Here is a 26819-nt window from a genome sequence, read left to right on the forward strand (position 1 = left end):
CTGATTCAAGCAATTTTGATGGAATGAAAATAATGGAGGAAACTGTCAAAGTGAACAATACTTTATTACTTGCAAAATCAGTTTGATTAAAGCATTTAACGTAATGAAATCAATGATATTTATTGAAATAAGAAATCTGTATCGAAATGATAACCTGACATTCATTTCGATACAGATGATCATTGCATAATAACTTCATTTCAGTATGGTCGTAGAAAAATAATTATGCAAACAGGTGTGTGTAACATGTTTATTTTTTTTTACCGGATTATTCTTCGTTAAATGTTGACGTCTCGTGTTGCTATGCATTCAGTTGCGTTACAATCAAAGTTCAACTTCGAAATTATCTAACGAGCTTCCTAGCTGTCGTTGCAATAGAAATGTAAAATTTTCTTGAAAACAATTATGGGTTTAATATTATGTGCCATATACGAGATACACTATTAGATAGACGAAGTATTTGTTCATCTGATGATAGTAAGATGTACTGTATCATATTATTTCAGATTGCTCCAGTAACGTCTTGTGACGTAGAACGAATATTTTCAGAGTACAAATATTGTTTCTTTTTTTCTGAACATAAGAGTATTCCTTTTAACAAATTAAAATATTCATTGTTATTTGTTATAATGAGACTAGAATCATAATTGTATACTTTGTTAATTTTATATGTATGGGTAAATTTTTAAGTTTGGTTTTTTTTTTCTCTATGAGGCCGGGAGGGGAAAATCCTTATGCACCACGACCTGAGGTCTATTGTGCGCCTCTGGGATGAGTTGTAGACCAACGACCGCACCCACTTCGAACCGACCTAACCCCCAACACCCTAACGACCATTCCCGCCATCCCTCTAAGTGTGTACACCATTCCACTCCAACAGCCCCACACACATTCCTACCTCAAACGATCTGAAGTGTATGCCACCCCTCCCATCTGGCCAACGGTCTGAGGTGTAGGCCAATCCTCCCGTCGGAGGGGAGTGGGTCCCCCTGCTTGAATACAAACGATCATGCTTTGGCATATTCATGGATGCCGGCCGAGAGCGTGAGGAGCTTCAGAGGGCCGCCGCAAGCGCGATTGAAAACTAAGAAGACAATCAGAATGATAAGGAAAGGAAGATGAAGGGGAGAAAGGAAGTGGCGAGAATGAGTGGGGTTCTATATGCCTGATATTCATCCATAGGAGTGAAGGGAAAACCCCCGAAAAAACTTCACCCAAGCAACTCGTCCCAAGCGGGGAATCGAATCCTGGCCCGCTGGGTTCGGGAGCGAACACGCTACCACGAAACCACAGCGGTGAACTAGTTTGGGAGTTACAAAGTTTATAATTACAAATTATTGTTTTTTTATATTATTCGTTTATTGTTTATTGTTTTGTTCTAAGGCTGTGGACGATTGGAGCACATGTTTGGTTATCACCCGACTGTACATGTTTGTCGTTCTGGTTCACTGTCATTCAGAGATGTGTTATTACTTTTCATTCGGTAGAGATACAGTCCAAGCTCACACAACTTAACAGTTTTGGTACCAGCTTCCTAGCTGTGCTCATAAATTGTCATTTTGACTTAGGCCAATTTAAAATTTAGAATCCACCTCTTCAAGTAGGGCCAGTAAAAGTTTGATACCGGCCATCGGCGTAATGTTCAGGTCTGCCAAAATATCCGGTGAAATACAGACTACTGGGTGTTCAGTTCAAAGTGTGTCATGGCTCGCTGTATGCCGTCATGTGGCTAGTCGATGAGCCTAGAGAATTCAATCTTCCTACACTTCCGCAGTGGTGTATTACATATGTGTCAGAGAAGTTGCCTAACAAGTCCGGCGTTCATTCAGAAGAGTACTTACCGATACGTACGGTAACGCCGGTAGTGGCAGGAATGTGAACTGTTTGGAAACACGTATTGAGGTGAGTTTTTTCTTACTGTCGGGATATGGGGAGACGATTACTTACGTATTTGTTGACATTAACTTCGACGGTCAACATGGACACGGAGCAGTTGATTCGTATTTTGGAATGTTGCAGTACGCAACCGATGATAACAAATACCCTGCGTACGACTTGCCGCGCAAAACACAGTTCGAAGAAGGTTATGGTAGCACACAGACCGTACAGACCGTCATCTGTTGCTACGACTTTCAAGTTATACCGTACACCTTCTCAAGTTCAGATTGAACGCCTTGATTAATAGGCAACTTCTCTGACACAAAAGCTGAAACTCGCTTCAAGTCGCTGACTCATCAACAGTGACGTCATGACACTCTTAGAAATGAAAACCCAGTAGTTGCAATCTTGCTTGTGAGTAAAATAGAATATATCGAAGCATAAATATAATATGAGAGGAAATAAATTAACCATCGTGAATTATATGGAAGATATACGTTGAGAAAGGAATAAAAATTGGAATTGTAGTTTAAATAAATCAATAGGTCTATACGAGTACCGCAGAACATGGAAAAACGAAAAGCTAGAACAGAATAGAATGGGACTGCTCTGAATGACAACAAGTGAGCAGTGCGGTGACTGATGCGACGTGGGGGCCGCCGCTGAGGGTCGGCCAATTAGTGCGACGCGTCTGTTACTCGCGCGTCGTGGGCCGTGGCAGGCGCCGGCCATCACCGAGAAGTAATGACGGCCTGCGTCGGACACCCGTATCCATCACGAAGGAAGACGTACACGCGCACACTGCTGACCTCTGTCGGGAAAAATTGAAAGCGAAACCCATTGTCCCCGGCGTAATGTGAGGAGGTGGGATTCAGTTTAACACGTATTCAATCAATACGGAATTCACGGTTGCAGGCAATTAATATCATCAATGCCATTAATTCCTCGTTAAAAATCAACGGGGATAAACTTTCACTGCCCGATCGAGGACTGCTCAAAGGCTCGCGTCGCATGGTTATGGTCACGGGTTCCCATCCCGGCCACCGATAGATGTATCACAATTACATATGTGATCTTTTCCTTACAGAATAATTGTACAATCTATTCCATTAATGCCGTCACATTTCTAAATTGTGTTTACATACAATTCTTCATCATATTCCTATGCTAGTAAATATCACATAACTTTGATATAAAAATGCAGGTCTAGTTGTGAAATCTGAGCTGTCAATTTTTTTTTTTTCGATTTCTTGTGCATGCATCTCTGAGTTCCCTCTTTCAGTCATATCACTCAGTCGCGAAATTCAAATTCAAACCTATTCAAAATTGTAATTTAAATGGTGTGATCCAGACTAAAGTTACTCGAAATGAGCATGAGCTCCTGATCGGGTGGACATCAGTGGAGCTAAGGTTATAACAGCCTATATAAATTTTACACATACATTAATAATAATTAGCAGGGAACGGATTTATATGGACTAAAAATATATGAAATATGTAAATATATATGTAGTTATTTTTACCAAAATATGGAATTAAATATGGATTTTTACCAAAATATGGAATTAAATATGGACTTAAAATTATAAAAAAATGACTATGTACGTTAAATATTGGTACATTTTAATCAAACTAAACAAAAAATATAATGGACGTACCTTATCTTCCAATGTAGTTTCAACAAAACACAATTTTTATTGTCTGTTACCATAACAATAGGTTACAAACATTTCTTTCAAGTGCTGAAAAGTGAATCTTCTTCTATTGTCTCTGAGGATAGATTTATACTGACTAAAAGAGCGTTCGACGTCACAAGAAGTAACTGGTACATAATTCAATTTCACAATGTCTGCTGGGGATACGTCCAAGTTAATCTTCACTGTTGATTCACCACTCATCACAGCAACAACCTTTTGTAGTTCTTCATATCCAGGGTTTTTTGAAAGTACAGTGTCCTCCTTAGCTCTTACTGCATCTGCAACTTTACCTCTACCACGATTCAGTTGTTCCACAGTACTATTTATAATTTCAAAACTTTCAGATAGTGAAAGGTGCCTATTTTGGAGACTTTTGAGCGTTTTTATGATGCATGAAAATGTATGCTGAATGTGAGCTAAGTCATTCTTCACACTTATGTCACAGGTAACTGTTTTCGCAGTATCAATTGAGACTGCATCTTCAGAGTCCAATGCAAGGAGAACATTGTTAATAGAGTCTATATGTTCGGCATAATATTCAACTGCTTCTAGCCATGTACCCCATCTAGTTAAAATTGGCTTTGGTGGCAATGGAATTTCAGGGTACATTTCTTTCAACACGTTAACTCTGCTGGGAGCTTTGAGAAATACTTTTTTCACTGATGAAATCAACAAATCTACTTTAGGGAAATTGTCTCTGACCACTTCTGCCACACGATGAAATGCATGCGCCACACAAGTAAAATGAGTCAATTTAGGATATACAACAGATAATGCTTGTCCAGCTTTGACCATATAAGGGGCAGCATCGCTAATAAAGAATAACACATTATCGTACATAATACCCTTTGGCCACAGGATACCCATAGCTTCGTTGAACAGTTTAACTATAGTTTTGTTATTGCACTTTTCTAGAACATCACAATGTAAAAGAATTCGTTCAGAATATTGTTCACTTAACAAACCGATAACTACATTACCAACAAGTCTACCTTCTTTGTCGGGAGTCTCATCAATGGAAACCCAAATTGAACTATCTTTAATTTCATCTCTTATCTTCTGTATTGTCTCATCGTAGATGGATGGAGCATACGTCTTCCTAAGTGTTGACTCATCCGGGATTGTATGTTGAGTATATTTTTCAAGGAATTCCCTGAAGACCTTATTCTTTAGTTTGTAGAGAGGAATATCAGCAGAGATGAGAGAACGGCACAGGTCGATGTTAAACTCAGATCTTACATTCGATGTTGTTGGTTGTGTTAAAAACAATTGTCTCTGCTTGGAATTTAGTTGTTTGTTGGCCTGATGTTTACTAGTTGTAATGTGTTGTTGCACCAGGAACTTTTGTGTAGATGATACTGCACACTGACACAAATTACAAAATAATATTTTATTGTCAGTTGATAAACCATCTTCTTTAAATTCTGAAATGTAACTTGTTAGTTTTGATTTTAAATTGACTGAATGACGTACTTTTGGCATATTTACCGTCTTTATAGTATGATTTACAAAACTGAACCTATGTGTACTCTGACTGGCATTTAACTGTTGAGCTGCACAACTGAAGTCTGTTAAAAATTTTAAATTAAATTAATACAGTTTTGTAACTTACTTTCCCATTGTTGATAGGACTGCTAATTTTCAAATAACTCTGATGTTAAAGGGATTACTGAACATGTGTTTAAATCTCTATTGTTGAAATGTATTTTTAAAAGTTAATGGAATTTTGTTTTGTTTTATTGTTAAACCTAATATAATATGGACTGTTTTATATGAAATATGGAAAATATATGGAAATTAACGAAAATATGTACTAAACTCTAAAATATGGAAAAATATGGAAAATAAAAGTAGGATTTTTCAACCCTACACATTGTGAAACATAAAGATAATGCAAAATATAAATTATATTAGCTTTATAAGTAAATATGTATTTACATATAAATCCTTTCCCTGATAATTAGACAATATTTCAATTATATTAGAACAATAGTGACATAGAATAATACAAAATTGATCATGCGAATTAATAATAATAATAATCATCATCATCCTTGCATGTATTGGACCTAGTGGCCCGTTACGGTCTCTTGCCAACGCTTGAACGGTCTTCCCAAGGATCTCTTGCCCACAGGATGGTAATTTAAAATTTGGCGTGGAATTCTAGGACGAGGCATTCTGATGGCGAATTAATAATAATAATAATAATAATAATAATAATAATAATAATAATAATAACAATAATAATAGCAATAATGATAGAGTTGATAAAATAAATGTAAAACCATTAAGCGAGAATTGTACCAACTACGTTTATATAATTTGTTCAGTTAAGTGGAAGTGTTGAAAAATTCTATTCTAAAAATAAATTTATAGCCTTAAAATATTAAAAACGAATTCATATTAATCTTAATATAAAATGAAGAGAATTGTAATTAATATGTTTTTAAACAAGTATAAATATTAAACTTATAACTAAAAAAAATCGAAAAATTGTGATAAAATTGTTTTCGGACAGGGCAAGAACAGGGTGGTCGGCTGGACATTTTAATTTATAAAAGTTGCCCCCAATTGAACTACTCTGTACGATGTGAATGGAAGTGTTGTCATTAATTTCAGAGGGTTATCCTTTGAGATATTTCAAATGAAAAACTTCGATAAAATTTTGTTTGTTTTTGCTTCCTTTTCGAGGTACAAATTATTTTGTATGAAACATTTCAGCTTGTTTTGAGAAAGGCATTGATTTAATTCCCAATATGCTGAGTCAATTTAAGAGAGCAGTGTTTTATGATAATAATTGCTTGAAATAATTTTAGTTTTCTCCTGTAAATGTGCAGAAATTTTGTTTGAACAAATGTGAGTTTTCGGTCTGAAAAGGAATTTCAAAATTTTAAATTTGTTCGAATAAAATTTCTGCAAATTTAAAGAACAATACTGTAATTATTTCAGTCATTTATTTCATAATACCTTGCTCTCTTAAATTGACTGAACATAGGAAATTAAATCAATGATTTTCTCAAAACCAAAAGGAAGCAAGAACGAGCACAATTGTATTAAACTTTTTTGTTTGAAATGTCCCAAATAATAACTCGCTGAAATTAATGATTCTTCTTACTGTTCAACGTGTATACAAGCAATATGAAGGATATATATTTCAAGGAATTTTTATTTACAGTACTTAGATTTACTTATGTTATCTCACATGCTTTAGAAAGTAGTAAATAACTTATTTTAGTTATATTGCAAAGAGATGGATGTTCACTAAGAAGACGCCTATATATCAAATGGTATTTTTTGAACTCCAAATCACCGTAGTATCAATAGCATAGTGACAGAATAATAAACCATTACTATTAGTCGTAGTAACATTACTTACTTACTTACTTACTTACAAATGGCTTTTAAGGAACCCGAAGGTTCATTGCCGCCCTCACATAAGCCCGCCATCGGTCCCTATCCTGTGCAAGATTAAGCCAGTCTCTATCATCATACCCCACCTCCCTCAAATCCATTTTAATATTATCCTCCCATCTACGTCTCGGCCTCCCTAAAGGTCTTTTTCCCTCCGGTCTCCCAACTAACACTCTATATGCATTTCTGGATTCGCCCATACGTGCTACATGCCCTGCCCATCTCAAACGTCTGGATTTCAAGTTCCTAATTATGTCAGGTGAAGAATACAATGCGTGCAGTTCTGTGTTGTGTAACTTTCTCCATTCTCCTGTAACTTCATCCCGCTTAGCCCCAAATATTTTCCTAAGCACCTTATTCTCAAACACCCTTAACCTATGTTCCTCTCTCAGAGTGAGAGTCCAAGTTTCACAGCCATATAGAAGAACCGGTAATATAACTGTTTTATAAATTCTAACTTTCAGATTTTTGGACAGCAGACTGGATGATAAGAGCTTCTCAACCGAATAATAACACGCATTTCCCATATTTATTCTGCGTTTAATTTCCTCCCGAGTGTCATTTATATTTGTTACTGTTGCTCCAAGATATTTGAATTTTTCCACCTCTTCGAAGGATAAATCTCCAATATTTATATTTCCATTTCGTACAATATTCCCGTCACGAGACATAATCATATACTTTGTCTTTTCGGGATTTACTTCCAAACCGATAGCTTTACTTGCTTCAAGTAAAATTTCCGTGTTTTCCCTAACCGTTTGTGTATTTTCTCCTAACATATTCACGTCATCCGCATAGACAAGAAGCTGATGTAGCCCGTTCAATTCCAAACCCTGCCTGTTATCCTGAACTTTCCTAATGGCATATTCTAAAGCGAAGTTAAAAAGTAAAGGTGATAGTGCATCTCCCTGCTTTAGCCCGCAGTGAATTGGAAAAGGATCAGATAGAAACTGACCTATACGGACTCTGCTGTATGTTTCACTCAGACACATTTTAATTAATCGAACTAGTTTCTTAGGAATACCAAATTCAATAAGAATATCATATAATACTTCCCTCTTAACCGAGTCATATGCCTTTTTGAAATCTATGAATAACTGATGTACTGTACCCTTATACTCCCATTTTTTCTCCATTATCTGCCGAATACAAAAAATCTGATCAATAGTCGATCTATTACGCCGAAAACCGCACTGATGATCCCCAATAATTTCATCTACGTACGGAGTTAATCTCCTCAAAAGAATATTGGACAAAATTTTGTACGACGTCAACAAAAGTGATATTCCTCGAAAGTTACCACAGTTGGTTTTGTCCCCCTTTTTAAAAATAGGTACAATTATGGACTCCTTCCATTGATCTGGTACAATTTCCTTTTCCCAAATAGCAAGTACAAGTTTATAAATTTCGCTATATAATGCACTTCCACCCTCTTGTATTAATTCTGCTGGAATTTGATCGATACCTGGAGACTTGTACTTTTTCAGATTTTCTATCGCAATTTCGACTTCTGAAAGCGTGGGTTCGGGTATAAATGGCTCAGCAGTTTGTATTTCAATATCGTCCCGATCATTTCTATTTGGCCTATGTACATTTAGTAGTTGCGCAAAATAGTTTTTCCATCTGTTTAGGATTGATGGAGAGTCTGCAAGCAAGTCACCATTCTCATCCTTGATCACGTTTACCCTTGGCTGATATCCGTTCTTAAATTCCTTTATACCCTTATATAAATCTCGAATGTTTTTATTCTTACTATTTGTTTCTACCTCATTCAGTTTTTCCTTCAAGTAACCTCTCTTTTTATTCCTAAGTGTACGACTTGCTTCCCGTCTTTCATTGAAATAATTATCTCTCTTCTCCTCAACTGGATCCTGTAAGAATTTCAATTTTGCCTGTTTCCTTCTTTCTACTACCATGCAACAATCTTCATCAAACCACGGTTTCTTTTTCTTAGTTTCATAATAACCTATGCTCTGCTCAGCTGCAATTTTGATACTATCTCTGATATTTTCCCACACGCTATTAACATCTAATTCTTTCTCAACTTCGTCGGAACTTTCTAAAGTGGCAAACCTATTCGAAATTTCGACCTGATAATTTTGCTTAGCTTCCTCGTCCTTTAATTTCAAAATATTGAATTTAGTAATATTAACTTGTTGCTCTACTCGCTTGGCTACTGATAATCTTTCTCTTAATTCTCCAATCACCAAATAATGGTCAGAATTACAGTCTGCACCCCTGAAAGTTCGAATATCTACTATACTAGTATGTCTCCGTTTATCTATCAAGATGTGATCTATTTGGTTGTGTGTCAATCCATCTGGAGAAGTCCAAGTATATTTATGTATATCCTTATGGGGGAATGTTGTACTTTTGACAATTAAATTTTTCGATGTGGCAAAGTTGACTAATCTAACTCCATTGTCACTACTAATTGCGTGTAGGCTCTCTTTTCCAATAGTTGGTCTAAAAATATCCTCCCGTCCTACTTTAGCGTTGAAATCCCCCAATAAAATTTTCATGTGATATCTAGGGAACTGATCAAAAGTATGTTCCAATTCCTCATAGAAGCTATCCTTTATATAGTCGTCTTTCTCTTCTGTAGGGGCGTGAGCATTTATAACCATGATGTCGCACCATCTACCCTTAAGTACTAAATATGATAACCTGTCACTGATAAATTCGACCTTTTTTACTGCTGATTTTATTCTTTTATGTACAAAGAATCCTGTTCCTAATTGGTGATTATTGTTTCCTTCCCCATAATACAACAAGTAATCTCCTATTTGTGATATGCCATTCCCATCTAACCTAACCTCTTGTACTCCCACAAAGTCTATTCTGTATCTAGCTAGTTCTTTTGCTACTAATGTTACCCCTCCTGTTCTATAAAGACTAGTTACGTTCCAAGTGCCAAATCTCAAAACCTTATTCCTTTGCTGTGGTCGTGCCAGAGAATCAGTCCTATTCCGAGGCTTACTGTAGGAATTCGTAACAAGCTGTTTTTTACGGTGATGGGTTGTTAGCCCTTCGCCCAACCCCCAAGCTGGAGGACCACCCCTTATCGGCTGTCCACGACTGCTTATTCAATATATTCATTACATACATTACTATTATCAGTAAAAGCAAAAGTAATATTACCAATAACAATATAACTACTTTTGATGGTAGCAGCGTTAGTAGTGCTATTAATTCGGCAAAAGACGCATACGCGTTATAACTTGAGCCGTTCAGAGCAGAAGTGGTGTAAATAAAGAATGGGTAATTAGGGTTAAAGTAAAGATTCTGTAAAATACAGCGCAAAGTAGCAATTCATATTCAATTTATGTAAAATATTAGCAATCAGTGGATAGCACGAAGGACATATTAATTGCTATTTTGCGCTGTATTTTACAGAATTTTTACTTTAAACCTCATTACCCAATTTTGACTTACACCAATTCTGCACTGAACGGCCCACATGAAAAAGCCCATACGGTCAAAAAGACCGCGCTACTGAAAAGTTCAACTTATTGATTTTTGCTTGAGCATTTTGTCGCATGATATTATTTTTATTTTAAACATTACAAGATTTTTATAATACAACCTTGGAACATTTTACTACATTTTCGCATTAATTTTTTTTCTATTTCAATAGTTAATTAATTTATTTATATTTTCTTTAATGCTATAATCTAAATTGCAGCAACGCAATGGTTGAATTAAATCTGTAATACATATGGGGAAAGAATATCATAGTGCTTTTATAAAAATAAAGTAACACAACAAGAAAAATTATGCAGAAATAAATATTATAATATAATGTAGAAAATGTTTTATCTTATTTATTCTATTTAAATTTAAATATACAGAATAAAGAATATAATTACAAAACAAACAAGAGAAATGGAAATAAAATAATACAAGCAATATAAAAAAAGAAGTTACAGTAGTATTAACAAAATTTGAGACCGAATGAGCAGCGCTCGTGCTCGGTCGCAGTTCAGATATATCTAATATTAAAATAAATAATAATAATAATAATAATAATAATAATAAAAATAAATAAGTAAAATAAAATAGGAACTAAAATATAATTACAGCGGCAATGGAATTACATAATATAATATTAACACTAGAGAAGAATAATATCGCACGTGAAAAGTAGGACTAATATATATTTCAAAATTGTGAAATAATATATCTTACATTTCACAATAAACACAATCCAATATTACGGAAGTAATGTTAACAGAACGAATAAAGTTGCACAAATAGTATATCATTATTTTATTAATAATGTAGAATTGTTCTTCATATAAAACGCAAGACAGAGAAGTAAGCTGTTATATAACCTGAGAATTGTCCGACAACACAGAAGAAACGAGCACGTAATTGTAAGTGTACAGCTGTGACAGTTGCAAGTACACAAAATGTCAACAATGCTCTAATTAAGGTTATGATGAAGTGGAGAAATCACGCCATCACAATGTTGCCATTTAGTACAACGCGCGCCTTACTGGGGTACGAGGGAATGCATTTTCATGTTGTAATTTGAGAGAGCGTACGCGGTCAAGTACACCGCTGTATAAAAAGAACAAGCATCTGTTCGAAATAGAGCACAACTTTGATTATTTCAGGCGCACATATTGTCAACAAGGCACTAATTAAGGATGTGAAAGAGTGAGGAGGTCAGAGGTTTACTGGCATTAAAATAGTTCAGATTTAAAGCAAAGTGCGGTCTTTTCCCCGCGTCTTCTCCTGGGTAGTGGTAGTAATACTTGCAGTCTGCTACACTTATCATTGTATTATTGCTCTTGAATGGCAACTGAGCAGTAATCTTTGAGCCTCGTTTGTTGTTAAAAATGTACGATAAATAAAATAATTAATTTCTCCCCGTGTAGAAATGTATAAAGTTCCGGAATGTCCTTGAGCTGGTTTAATATAAGAATGCATTTCGAAGGCAGGCAATGCGAGAGATGTTGAATATTATTTTCTCAACGACGTCTCCACATCTCTCTTTTATGAGTTCTGTGTGGAATTCCATGAATGCGGGTAACACGTGTTATGCGGCTGAGATTCAATTAGACAACGCTAGACGGGGTTGTCGCATCTTAGGCGCGGATATTGGAATGTCGTACGTATACACGTGATGCAGTTTTACGTATTTTATCCGCAGACCGAGTAAGAATTCTACCGGGGATGAATCGCACTCCCCAATTATATCATGTTTAATACTCTGCTACTTTATTTTAATAACTGAGATTCCAGCTCGGAGAAATTTCACCTCTGTGACAGTCTGAAGATGGTAATCGAATTCTTTAACGCACTCACAGGGAGACTCAGCAATATCTGAGAGTTAAATTTAAAATTCTTAAGTTTAAGGAACGTAGACAAACGCATAAACCTGCTCAGAGAAAGGAGAAAGAATCGGAATTTATAAGCATTAATTTAATAATTTTACAAATCTCTACAACATGCAAGTTGCACACTCATAATTTTTATATATCTTGATTACACAACTTTTAACACTGTATCACTTCGGAATATGTATGATAAGTCTTTCTTGTGTTAAATTGTAACGTACCTTGTTAACATGTTTCGACCTATTTTGGATCATCTTTAGAATTGGTCGTTGTTGGTGTTGGCGCTTCTTGTTTCCTGTGTGGGTGCGTTCGTAGTCTAGAGTCAAAGAATGTATGTGTTTTGAATTGAGTTGTGTGTTGAGAATATCGTTGGGGTGTGTTTTCGTGTGGCTGTATATTTCATATTGTTCTAGTGTGTTGAGTTTCTGGCTTTTTGGTTGGATGTGCAGTATTTCCATGTCTGTGTTGATGTCTCTGTAGGTGCGGTTCGCATTTGTGATGTGTTCTGCATATGTGGAGATGTTTTGTAATTTTGTTATGGCTGTGTTTGAAAACATCTCAACACACAAACAACACAAACAAACAAATACAACCACACTGGAGTATACAAACTCAAATGTAACACCTGCAACAACTCAACCAGTTCTACATAGGACAGACAGGCAGATCATTTCAAACACGTTACAAAGAGCACATCACAGCCATAACAAAATTACAAAACACCTCCACATATGCAGAACACATCACAAATTCCAACCACACCTGCAGAGACATCATACGATGAAAGAGAAATGCATGGAAATATCATATGTGCTTCGGTACATTAAAATAATATATATGATATGCGTAAATCTCTTCGTGATTTAAGACGGCGCTTATTCCGTCGGATCCCGGCCAACTAGTCACTCATAACGAGTGCACCTCAGCACATGTGTGGACTTCGGTCCTACGTTCATAGACATCTATGACGTAGTGCAGAGGGCGGCCACTAGAGGCAACCCAAGAGTTGGAACTTAAACTGCGACGATTCTGTCCGGCGCCGGGGTGGGTATCCGGTGTGGCGTAGTGGATAAAGCATCAGCACGTAGAGCTGAAAACCCGGGTTCAATTCCCGGCGCCGGAGAGAATTTTCTCCGTCCCATTACTCTTTCATCGTATGATGACGCAGAATATCTGCATGGAAATATCATATGTACTTCGGTACATTAAAATAATATATATTTATAATAAAAACATAATATTATCCATACCCAAACGAATCACATTGTATAATTAGTACAGTTAATTTTATGATAGGATCTTAGAATAGGGCTAACATAACGACAGTATTCAATCACACGTATTCCTTCAGTAGTAAAATGTGTAGGACACTGACATTTTTGTTCCTTTGGTCTTTTAATTGCAAATTCCATTAGCTCTACTACAAGAGAAATAAAATTCAGTGTAATACACTTCATTCCTATTTGATTGGTATTGACGCAGTATACATTAGAAGCTACTAACATATCTAATCCAAATTTCCGTCTGATTTATTTCTTTAATAGTTAGCATTGTAAAGAAACTAGTAACATGTGACGTTAAGTGAAATTAAAATTCTGTTGGAATACACGCAAAAAAAATGAAATGTAGGCTACTGTAACTCCGTACTATCTTTCAGACGTGAAACATTGATTTGACTGAGAAAGACAGATTGTACAACGCGAAGTCTCCTGCACTGTTGTCGACAGCATTACGTGACTTCGACTTGAGCGTCAGTCGTCAGTCTTTCCTGCTGTTCCGCTCTTGCTTCCCCTCCCCTCACCTCCCCTCCAGCCAGCGAACGGAGAGGTTCTTCCCATTGTAAAATATAGCAAATTGAAAACGTCTATCATAGATGCAATTTGAAGCACATTTTTATAACCTGCGCTTCTGTTGTTATGTGGAAGTAATTGTTGAGCACAACACTGGATATATTTATGACAGCATATCCTACATACCTGTACTATATATATCGTCATGTATTAGGAATGTGTAATATACAGTATAATATTATAATGGGTAAAAATAGTCATGTCCTGTTTCATTTTATTTACTCTTCAAAAATATTTTATGCGTTTCTATGGATTTCTTTCAAGTTATAGAAGATTTTAAATTCAGTTGTGATAAGAATTATCTTCTTCTTCTTCTGCCTGACAAGTGTTAGGCCACAAGACCAGTTACGGTTTCACATAAAATTTTCACGCCATATCTTAGCAGGACGACCCACAGATCTTTGGCCATGTGGTACATAATTATAAATTGCCTTTGGGAGTCAACTATTACTCATTCCTTCCAAATGATGTTTCCAATTAGATTGGTATTGAGCAATGTAATCTAAAATTGGTTGAGTTTTTATTCCTTTAAAATTTCACAATTTCTTTTCAGATCCCATTTAGTATAGCCCGCTGTTCTTCGCATGAATCGCATTTCACAAGCCGTTATTCTGCTTTTATCTGCTTTCCTCAGAGTCCATGCTTCACTGCCATAGCTGAGCATCGGTCGTGCCAATGTGTTGTAGAGACGTATGCGGGTGTGTTTCTGGACCAAGGATGGTTTCATCACACTATTTATAGATAGATAGATGGATTTATTGAATAATATTACACATACAAATTTTATATTATCATAATTTTGTCTAATCCAATGCACGGGTCTTCTGACCGTTCGTGCTTTGTACCCGAAACAAGTTCTCCTTTGTAGGTCCCCCCCCTCACCTATGATTACATCCAACTACTCACTACAAGAACACACATATTAAAATGGAAATGGCACAATAAAACACATTATACAATATATCCTAACCTAAAAGACCTAAAAGTGTACAGTTGGGTGTACACTATCACTATTTATAATAACCATAGCTCTTGAGTATTTATTAATTTTCTGTGATATGTCCAATTCTTTGATAAGAATTATAACTTTTACAATTTGGAATTCCTAGTTAGAGGTCTTTCCTTCTCCACTTTGTCCTAGAGTAGTGATCGACAGAATTTTTGTCATCATACTTCTCTAGCTGAAGAGGCGAATTGAAGCCGAAACAGAGAAAACGCAAAGCAACAAATAGACTTTACACTCTTGAAAATACAAGTTTGTGTTTTCGCACATCTTTGCCAAAGGTTTGATCCTTTGATTGCATTTGGTATTATCCTTTGCAGTCTTTGGATCTTCCAAAGGCTTTGGCCTGTGATGCACAAAATGGGATGATATTCTTTGACCCTCTAACGAGGAATTCCAAATTGTAGAATTTGATACACCTACACAAATGCTATTGCTTTGTCTTTTGACTTATGTCTTTTGATTTTGCTTTGCAAATTATAACTGCCCGATGAGAGAGAGACGGCTAGTTTCAGGTTAATTGTGTTCTAGAGTCACAATTTGTTCAATAGAAGGCGGCGTGGGTCGCGCCCTGTTGAACTACTGTCCCTTAGTTGTTCCTAAGATGGAGTCACCGCAATTGTTTGCTGTTTACTTGCTTTGTGTTGCAGTCCATGAGTGACTTACATCATGGGATATATTCATCACATCATAACTTTTAGAATGGAAATAGGATGGATTCAATCTTTTACAGGGATATCATTTTATTTTTACTAACATTTTAAATATTAACTTCCCTATACCTCTGGATCAACGCCGTTTGCTACCCCCTTCCACGGCTGGAGTTAGATGATACTGGCGTAAAACACAAATCACTTTATTAGGTATAGGAGGGAAGAAAAGTAGTTCATCCATTTACGTAAACGAGGAAATATTGCGCTTTTGAGTTTGATCATTTTCAGTAGGTTTTTGTTTAATCAAAATACAGTACAGTATTAACAATAAGTGTTTTTACTCACGAACTAAGGTGTCCATGTGGACGTATTCATTATGCAGTGTTTATTATACTGTCTACAGCACATTAGCATACAATATAGAGAATGAAGTTAAATTGTAAAATAATCATAATATGGATATTTAAACACATTTTTTTTAATGGTAGCCGTTCATTTCGATACAGGCTTCAGTTCTAATGCGCATATTATCGCACTATAGGCTATTGTACCTAATTCCAATTACCAGTTTCGTTCTTCGTACTAGTAACTCACGTTGAAATAATTCTGTACCTACTCTATAAAAGATTACCTTAGCTACTGTAAATTCAATCTTCACTTATGCCCGATCCGAAAAGATAAAATTACTCACACATGCTATCTACTGTCCGTCCTAGTGGTTATGTCGTAGGGTCGTAGAAAGGGAGGAAATCACGTGACAGTTAATTAATTAACGAGGCCCTTTTATTTAAGTTATTTAAAACAGTTGTATAATATTACAGTACGTAGACGTCCAATTCCTAACAGAAATTAATTTTCTCAGAAAAGAGTTAGACAGCCCAGCCACTAGATGGCGAATAAAAGTTGGTGGGGGAAACCGGGATACGACGTAGGCGAATGGACGACAGTACCTGTGCGAAAATGTTCAATATGGAAAGCTCTTTCCTCACAGGAAAACGTGAACATATTTTTGGAACGTACTGTTTACTATGACCGTAAGGCTACTATGACTGTATATGCGGTCTTGGTTCTGTGTGGAGGACGGTTGAACTTCATTAGTAGAAGGGGTGGGAGTGAAGTACATTAAAAAACTCAGGTACAATAAAAATTGAAGTAAAAATAAAATGATGTCCCTGTACAAAATTGATTACAGTGTTATTTCTTGGAACAAAGGAGGCTGCAGCACGATGCTGCCTACATCACGTCCTGTTAGAGCAGAGGTCAGGGGAACATGGAAACCAGAGTGCTGCATTGGAGTTAAATCGCTCGCTTGAACTCGCTCGAGTTTCGCATTCTCGAATGAGATAAGATCGGTCGTGATACCTCGTAATAAATAGAAGCACAGTACAAGGTCATCTCACCGACATGTCTTATCTTGTATGGAAGGCGACAGATAAGATACACATATGTTTTGCTCACACGGTAAAAATAAGGCTTCATTTTCTGCGTTTATGACAAACGTTGAAGGAAGAGTCTAATGGAACGTACCAAAACAGTAACATGACGTTATAAATAAAATAGTATGAAAAATTATTGCAAATTAATAATAATTATTAAATATTTGATTTACCACACATATATAATATAATATGTCTATACATAGTGTTCCGCCTATATACTGCGACAATGTACAAACGTTTTACAAAATATTATTGATATAGCAGTAGATTAATAACAATATTAGTACAGAGATAACGTCACAGAAAATATAATAAAACGAATAATCATGCTGCATAACTGTTACAGACGCAAAGATTGATACACTAATTATTAGAGATTATTGTTATTATTATTATTATTATTATTATTATTATTATTATTATTATTACTAGAAAACTTGATACAGTTCTTGCATTATCGTGATTGTGGTCTCCGTTTATAATAATTACATTTACATCCAATAACATCTATCAGATGTGGCAAAAACAAAATCACTCCTGTGTGGGAGGGGGGAAACATTTACCTACAACATTTATATTACATTCTAAAGCAAGTTTTGTAGTTGTACTATTGAGAGTTTAGTTAAACACTGCAAAGTTTTGAAATGATAGACATCTATGATGTTACTACACAGTTCATCACTGTAACAAGAACGAATGTCTAACGCTCGGCTTATACCGTTCGAGGATTTATCGCTCGTGACAGTTTTATCTATCATGCATGTGCGCTACCTATCGGATTAAGCTATGAACTACTTGGCGCTCGGGCGAAAACGTCCGATGCAGACCTCTGATGGAAACTCTATCTCCCTGCTTCTCGTGCGAACCATAAGAATACAGGCAAACAACTTAATAGCTCTTCGCCATAGAAATAAAATTAGTGGCTGAACATATTTTAAAAATTAGAGTTAGAAATAAATGAAATTAATAAAACTTAATTTTGTTTATTACAATATATCCATAAAGTTTATTTCAAATTACAGATTTTAAAGTATTTTTGATGATTTCTGTTTTTAGTTTGCGACAATATTTAACTTAAAAATAATATTTTTTAATGAAGAAAGATAAGCCTATATTGCATTTTAGGAATTGAGAGTATACTTTCTTTCATAAAAGCAGTAAAAATATTTTTGATTTTTCTCACTGTTCAGTTTTGTCAGTTTTATTATTTAAAAAAATGGAAAGGCAGACCCTAATACCACCAAATTAAACCGAAGTTATTTATGTTCTGAAAGAAAGTGACTTAGATTGAATGTCTAACAAATTACGCGTTACAAAATTTAAAAAAGCATTTACTAACATTTCAGAAAGTATAATATTTTCTTTTATTTCTCAATTTATAAACGTGAAGCAATTCTTGTGCATGAATTGGTTGTTTAGGATCCAGGAAACTACTGAAATCCACGATCAGGTTAGTCGAACTAAGTATTTGAACCTAAGAACTCCCGAATGTGATTCTAGTGTTTTACTACTAACTCAAGTTACTCGGTTATATTTAACGTTGACAATATTATTAAATATGCAACTAACTATGAAAGCCGTTTAATTAACTTCAAGACGGAAGAATAAAGTAATAGTTTTGTTTACAAAAATATATATAAAGCTCTCACTTTTTCTCTCTGCTTCACTCTTATGAATTTGTGAACATAGATTGTGAGACACTGAACAATAGGGTGGTCTTTATGAATTCAGGGTGAATTTAAATAAAACATTAAAATGCACGCTCTTTTCACAAGGAAAAAGAAAGTGTGGACAGCGTCAGTGAATGGACAATGAGTTTTCTGGCCTCAGCTTCCAACAACGTCAGCAAGGTTTATGATAATTTATTAAAACTGTCGTGTTCATCTTCGTGATCACCGCCATAATAATAATAATAATAATAATAATAATAATAATAATAATAATAATAATAATCATCATCATCATCATCATCATCATCGCCTCAAGGAGCTGAATAATCTCGTGTTTCTACTCCAGCTTACTATCCTTTATGTGGTTGAGATGACGCCGACGATTCGCCATTCTCCTTACAATTGGGAAAATCTCGTAAAAACCCAACCAGGTAATCTGCCTAAACAGGAATCGAACTCACCCCCCAGCGCAGCTTAGGATCAGTAGGCAAACGCTCCTACCGTCTGTGCTACACCGGTTGCTGGAAATATACTGTAGATCAAGCACAATATTTCGAAAACACAAAAGAGTTGCTTTGAAAAAGAGATTAATACACAATTGAACTGGTGGAAATTGAGAGGAACTGTGACATCTTCGTTTATAACAACAAAAACTGCCACAACGAGCATAGCAGATGATTCTCAAAATTTAAAACATTTTTCTGCGACATGTTAGATTGATAATTCTATTATGTGCTTCCAATATAAGTAGACCCAGATGTATTCAAGTGAGAGTTATTGATGTTTCAGAGAGAACTATTGTGTTTCTGATGACGATAGCTAAGGTAGAAGGGAAGTTTGAGTGGCTTGGTCATTTTGTGTCATTTTGAAAGTCATAATTTTTCTACAAAAGTTTTTAAATTAAGTATAAATGATTGTATTATTAAATACTTCAGTAATTTACCAAGTTTATGTTGCTCCCTGAGAAAAAATGCGAAAGAGATTTAGACGTCGTTTTCAATGATGTCATCAATTATTACAAAAAAGGTTAAGTCAATTATCCGTCTCTCCTCTTTCGTGTTACAACTTCACGTGCCTTCTTGTTTCTTAATTTATATTATCTTACTTTTATTTACTTTTAAAATTCAAATTTATTTATTTTGTAGCAATCTTATACACTATACTCATTTATTCATAGTATTCTGCCCGAGGGCAGGTCTTTCACTACAAACACAGCTTTCTCCAACCTCCCCTATTTTCTGCCTTCCTTTTCGTCACCGCATACGATCCATGTATGAGTATCTTAATGTCGTTTTATCATTATTTGATATCGTCTTCTGCCCCGAAGACTTCTCCCTTTCACCATTCCTTCCAGTGCATCCTTAAATAGACAGTTTCTTCTCAGTCAGTGACCCAGCCAATTCCTTTTTATCTTCCTGATCAGTTTTAGCACCATTCTTTCTTCACCTACTCTTTCTAGCGCAGCTTCATTTCTTATTTTGTCTGTCCATTTCACACTCTGCATTCTTCTCCATATCCACATTTTAAAATGCTTCTAGTCGTTTGTCTTCACTTCGCTGTAGTGTCCATGTTTCTGCCTCATAAAATGCCACACTTCACACAAGCATTTCACTACTCCTTCCTCAGTTATTTTACTCTAAATCCTCAGAAGAATCTCGTTTTTCTATTAAATGCTTCTATTGCCATTGTTGTCCTTCTCTCAACTTCTTTGCACCAGCTCATGTTACTCCTCATAGTACACCCCAAGTATTTGAAGCTGTCCACTTGTTCTACTGCCTCGCAAGTTTACCTTCTTTACTTTCCTTAAAATAGCTATAGTCTTCGTCATCTTTGCATTCATCTTCATCCCATTCTGCTCACAGCTGTCATTTAGCTTCAGTACATATCCCTTAATACAATGTCTTCTACTAACAATGTCGTACCATCAGCAAATCTTATGAAGTTTATTCTTCTTCCTCCTACTATCACTCTTTCCATGTTCTGAAAATAGTTCATTAAATTCTTCAAATAGATGTTGAGCAGTGTAGGTGATAAAAGGCATAATTGTCTTACTCCTCACCTTATTTCACTTCCTTCTGACATTTATTCTCCTATCCTGACTTTGACTCGCTGATTCATATAAAGATTACTAAACAGCCTTCTCTCTTTCCAATCCACAAATATTTTCTTCGGGATCTTCATAAGTTTTTCCAATTCACTCCGTCAAATGCCTTCTCCAAGGCACATTTCTTTATTCTTCTGTAGGTATATTTCGCTGATTGTTGGTAGCAGACCAATTAATTCCTCGTACCTTTTGCTTCCTGTATCCAAGCTGTTCTTCTTCAAACTGTCCTTCCATCTTAGAATATAAACGTTGATTTAGTATTAGCAGGAGAATCTTCGCGGAGTGGTAATAGTTTAAAGATATACACTATCTACAATAATAGTTTAATTTTTTATATTTCTTTAATAAGTTCGGATGACTTTCATATCCTTTTATCCATCAGTCTCTCATTTCAGCTATTATAGAAAGTTCGAAAATTAACGAATAGCATTATCTTTCATTCTCGTTCTCCTTAATCTGCCATTTTATATGCCCTATACACCACTGCGGTTAATGGAGCGTTTTTATTATACCGTACACTAGACGTCTCACAAATGTGGGGCTTCCTATCCAAAGAATCTGCATGATGCAGAACAACCGCTGACACATCACAGGTAAATCACAAGACATACACGAACACCCGGTCTCGTAAACGGAAGATAAATTTCTTCCATTGTCCACGCCGGGATTCGAAAATGGAATTACCTTAGTTGGGAAGAGCACGCGCTATCGACATAGCCACAGAAGCGAAGGACATCACTTTAAAGTAAATTAAACAGTGTGTGAGAGATAGCGGTGTTTAAGTTAGTTTCACATTTACTTAAGAGGAAGCGTTAGTGAATTGATTTCCTATCTATAACTAATCCGAGTTAAATTAATAAGGAGACTGCTTCCAGTTCGCAAGAGGCTATAGTGGCATGTTTACAGTAGGCACGTCTAGAGGCAGTGAATGAGTGAGTTGACATTTTCAAGAATAGAATTGGAAGTGATTTTGTCAAACAGAAATAATATTGTTAAGTTTACACCTAAAAAAGTGAGGGAATAATGCCGATAGAATAGAACTAATAAGATTTTAGTTATTATTGTCTTGTTATTTTGTTGCAGGTCAGATGTCGGTGGTAGAGCAGGAGCCTGAGTTCCTTCAGCCGCTAGAGAACCACACTGTTACCCAAGGTCGCGACATATTCTTTACCTGTGTTGTGAACCACTTGGGATCCTATAAGGTATGTCACAGCCATTACAAAATATACTTACCGTATTTACTCGAATATTTCACGCACTTTTTTCCCGCAATTTCGATCTATAAATTAAGGGTGCGTGAATTAAGCGAGGAATTTCACAAGCTGGTATTTTTAAGGGTAAAAATGACAAAACTACGCAGTTCCCTTACATATTCTAGTAACTTGTCTTCAAGATCAGGGAATTTTCCACTTTTTGGCCCACGAAATGCTTTCCTTGATGCATTTGTTTCTTGAACAGCTTGTTTTTGTTTCCTCCAGTAGCGAATATTAAATTCTGGAACTGTGAATTCACGTCCAGCTGCTCTGTTGCCATGTGTTTCTCCATACGCAATAACTTTTAATTTGAAGGACGCAGTATGACTCGAATATCGGGATTTACCATTCACTGTTAAAACTTTTAACAGACGGCTTTTGACAGGTCTCCCTTTTCGAGTCTCAAACTCAACTGATGCGATCCAACACAAAGCTTTCAAACCACCCCCATTCACATGGTAGGGGGAGGTCAATACCCTATACCGGTATTTTTAAAGGACTTTCATAGACGAGAAGGTGCGCCTGTAACAGGTAGCTGTCCGGTCCCAAACACCGCTATGCACTCTCTCGTTACGGCATTTAAGATACCGTACATGCAGGGCTCCTCAACATAACACACCTCATTACTTCAAGTTTCAGTATGTACTTGTTACAGTATTTCACGAATATTAAATGCGTGAAATATACGAGGAAATTAATTTATTAAATTATATAGTAAATAATTTGGGTGCGTGAAATATGCGATGGCGTGAATTACGCGAGTAAATACGGCACTAGAATAATATACTACAACGTGTTCATAATATGTGCGTCCGTTTCGTCTGCAATATTCGCCGGGCTGATCACGTAATACCAACCCTCGAAATGTTGTCCTGGCTCCGTCTAGAAGATTGTAGGAAAATCCACTGTCTTTCCCTTCTCTTTCACATATTGCATTTCTCCACTCCTGTCTATCTTGCGTCTCGTTTTCAAACTTTATCCACCCATCATAATCTAGACACACGATCACAACACTCCTCAGTATTATCCATTCCCTCCCACCGAACATCTTCATATTCATCTTCTTTCACTGTGGCTGTTCCTCGACTTTGGAATTCCCTACCGAATAATGTCAGGGACTGTCAGACATCAAACCAATTTAAGAATAGGCTAATGAAATATTTTTCTAACAATTCTTGTTAACAGTAATAGCTGTTTCAGGTTGTATATATCACAGATAAATATCTAAATTATCTCATTATTATTATTATTATTATTATTATTATAACTATTTCTTACCAGTGTTTATTATTGTCACATTAACATTAGTTATCCAACTTTCATTATTTACTTTCCTGTTGTTTTATGGTCTAGATATTAAGGTAATAACTATGTAAGCAATATAATTGTATTCAATTAAAATTAGAGTCTGGCAGGGCGGAAGCGAAGGCCTACTGGCCTTAGCTCTGCCAGATTAAATAAATAAATTATTATTATTATTATTATTATTATTATTATTATATTATGATAACTTTTAAAACCGTCACGTGTTTATTTTCGAAGTTTTGTTGGTAATAAATTGCTGGGACTTGAAATTAGTAGGAATCGAGTGGCCTTGAAACAATTCCCTTGCGTCTGTATCGGTCACAAGCTCAAAATCGGGAGAAACTGAGTTTACGATGAAAGAGCGGAAGTGTAGGTGAAGTGGAGGGTGCTGGTGAAAAATGACAGTACCCCGAGAAAAACTCTCTGCAACATCTGCTTAGTCCGCCACAATTTCCATCAAGACATAGGCGAGAATAGAACCCGGGCCGCTTGGTTGGAAGATCAACACTCTAGCTTATGAGTAGGTTTCGTAATCCAGCTACCTGAAGACTGAAGTTAAAAACAGATTGGATATATTGTACGCCGAACACAGATGATGCAACGGATAAAGATATAAACAATCACGTCATCCCCGCGTGTTCGTGGAGTACAGTCAACTCCCGACATTCTGAAGCTATACTAGTAAACACATGCTTCAGCCCTGATGTTCATTTTCGTCGTGATCTTTGCAGTGAATAATAACGTGCATTCGTAAGTTACGGAACTTGAACATGAGCGGATGTCACTTGAAATGATTTTATATTGCAGGAAATTATTTCAATAGCACATAACGTTATAAATGCATGATGTAGTGCAAGATATTCCTATTGTGTGATATTTTTTCGTGTTTCATTAGAATATTGCACCTCACTCATCACTGAAAACCCACTAATTTTCTATGTAGGCTTTCCTAGAAATTCCCTAAAATGAAGATTATTTAATTTACTAATTGGGATGTTGGCATTGAAAATCATGATAGGCTACACAAATCCATGCTAAACGTTGAGTTAATATCTTCATAATTTTGAGATTTTTATGGTACTGGTTCTTTTTATTACGTTCAACACACCTTTTGTGCCTTTTGATATTTCAGTGTCTTTCAGTGCACTGTTTTTTTCACGTTTACGTTTATTTTACGCAATTTATATGTAATGTTGTATATATTGGCAGTAAAAATATTAGTACAAATATCCTCAACTATGCCCCGCAATATTACACGCTCTGCAATGAACCTTCAGTCAGACACAAAGATGTAGTTATTTAAATAGTCCTAATACGACTAGTAAGTGCAGTGATCGATAAGATTACTCACTATGGCTGCGTCCCGATTTTCACTTTCTAGGGGAAGAGCGCAGATGATGCGTAACTATTTTGTATACGAACGTACCTGTACCTGCGCTATGACGTCACATATACTTTGAATCAGGCAACTTCATTCCCGTTTATAGGTAGCTGGAGTATGAAGCCTACTTATGAGTCACAGGCGTCAATTAAGTTGCAAAATTCTGCTATATCGTCGTTGTTCCTCAATAGCTCCTATGTGACATATTTATCGATTTTCAGTTTTTTGCTCTATTAAATAACTTAAATAGTGATACAGCAAATAATAAAATTTCCTGTATGTAATTATATATCTTTGTTCCGAAAATGTAAGAATTCACAGTCTCATATCTACGGCTGCCACAGATTGAATAAATGTGTTCTTCCTTCCTCCTGAAAGATTTTATATTTTGTACAGGGACATCATTTTATTTTTACTTGCATTTTTATTGTACCTGCATTTCTGAATGTACTTCACTCTCACCCCTTCACTAATGTCCTTGCTCCCGTCAGACACACAAACTTACGGCCGCTGTTACGTTCGAAGTCTTCAAGCAGTGAAGTAAACACTGCAGTGTATAGTGTGTTTCAGAAATATGGTTGCGTTTTCTATAACCTATATTAATAATATCGTACTAAAAAATTATATTGAAGAAACGATAAATTCAATTTCAGAGGATATGATTCAAAATGTTTTTAATAATATGCGTAAAGAATTGAAGCCTGCATTGTAATGAACGGCAACCATTTTCAGCAACTTGTTTAAAAGTTCATATTAGGTTATTTTGAATTGAGGTGGCTAGAAGCAAAGGAATGCTAGTGACATTTGTAATAACATGAGTTAAGTGCATCCAGTGTAAGCTAAAGTATCTAAAATTTTAATGGCAAAGGGATATTTTAATCGCATCACACATTAAAATTGAAATAAAAATTTCACCGGTTTTACGAAAGCTTAAATATTTAATCCCCATTTTATCAAAAGTAACTTAAGTGCACTTACAGCCCTTTACTTATGACCCCGTCAATTTAAATGCACTCTCTATATTGTATGTTAACATCAATAATTAATATGCTAAATAAAGTAGTACATAACGAACATAGCCGCCTGAAAAGTTGAGTTTTTAGAAAAAAAAATGTTACTACTCTACTGTATTTTGATAAATTCTGTAAAAGTGATAATCAAGCTGAAAATCGTAATATCGTATTTCCGTACAACATATATAGATACACTACTTTCCTCTCCTCCTATACCTAGTAAAATGACTTGTTTACATATTGCACTAGTAACATCAAACTCCTGTAATGGAAGGGGGCAACAGTGTTTCCGAGTATAGCCAGGTTAATGTTAAAAATGTTGGTAAAAATAAAGTGATGTCCCTGTACATAGGAGTTATTGCAGGAACAACGACGATATATCTCTTACAGCCGAATCTCATACCATCGAGTTATCACATGTTGGATCTCATGAAAGACGCATTAGAGAAAAAAATTAAAGAAATAATTATTTCAGAAATGAAACTAAAATTTAATCAAGTTAAAGAATGCGAAGGTTTGAATGCATTAGAGTAAAGATTTCTTCCTTGTTGGAAGTAAGAAGTTTGCACGAGTAGAGCGATGGACGTCAGTGTCTTGGGTTTGCCTCGAGTCACAAGCGAGTCGGTTTGGCAACAAGTGTAGCCATCGTATAAATAATGTATTAGTGTTATGTTGAATGAAGAGAGGAAAGGCTCAAGAGTACAAGCCACGCGATGGGACATTTCCCCATGTATATCTCTACTGTGTGGTGTCTATCTTCAGATATAACTTCACTCTTCCACATCTACCTTCACTCCCACGAGAAATTCTCTTCAGA

General features: G+C 35.8%; 1 protein-coding gene across 1 annotated transcript in view; it reads left to right on the forward strand.

The window, feature by feature from the left end:
- Positions 1–26819, forward strand: part of LOC138693303 (lachesin-like) — a 1195137-nt gene that overhangs the window by 957172 nt on the left and 211146 nt on the right. Inside the window, exon 4 of the mRNA XM_069817176.1 lies at positions 22134–22252. Coding sequence (XP_069673277.1) covers positions 22134–22252 — 119 coding nt within the window. The remainder of the gene's footprint in view (positions 1–22133; positions 22253–26819) is intronic.

Source organism: Periplaneta americana, chromosome 17 (genome assembly GCF_040183065.1).
Source record: "Periplaneta americana isolate PAMFEO1 chromosome 17, P.americana_PAMFEO1_priV1, whole genome shotgun sequence".
In the NCBI taxonomy this organism is placed as follows: Eukaryota; Metazoa; Arthropoda; class Insecta; order Blattodea; family Blattidae; genus Periplaneta; species Periplaneta americana.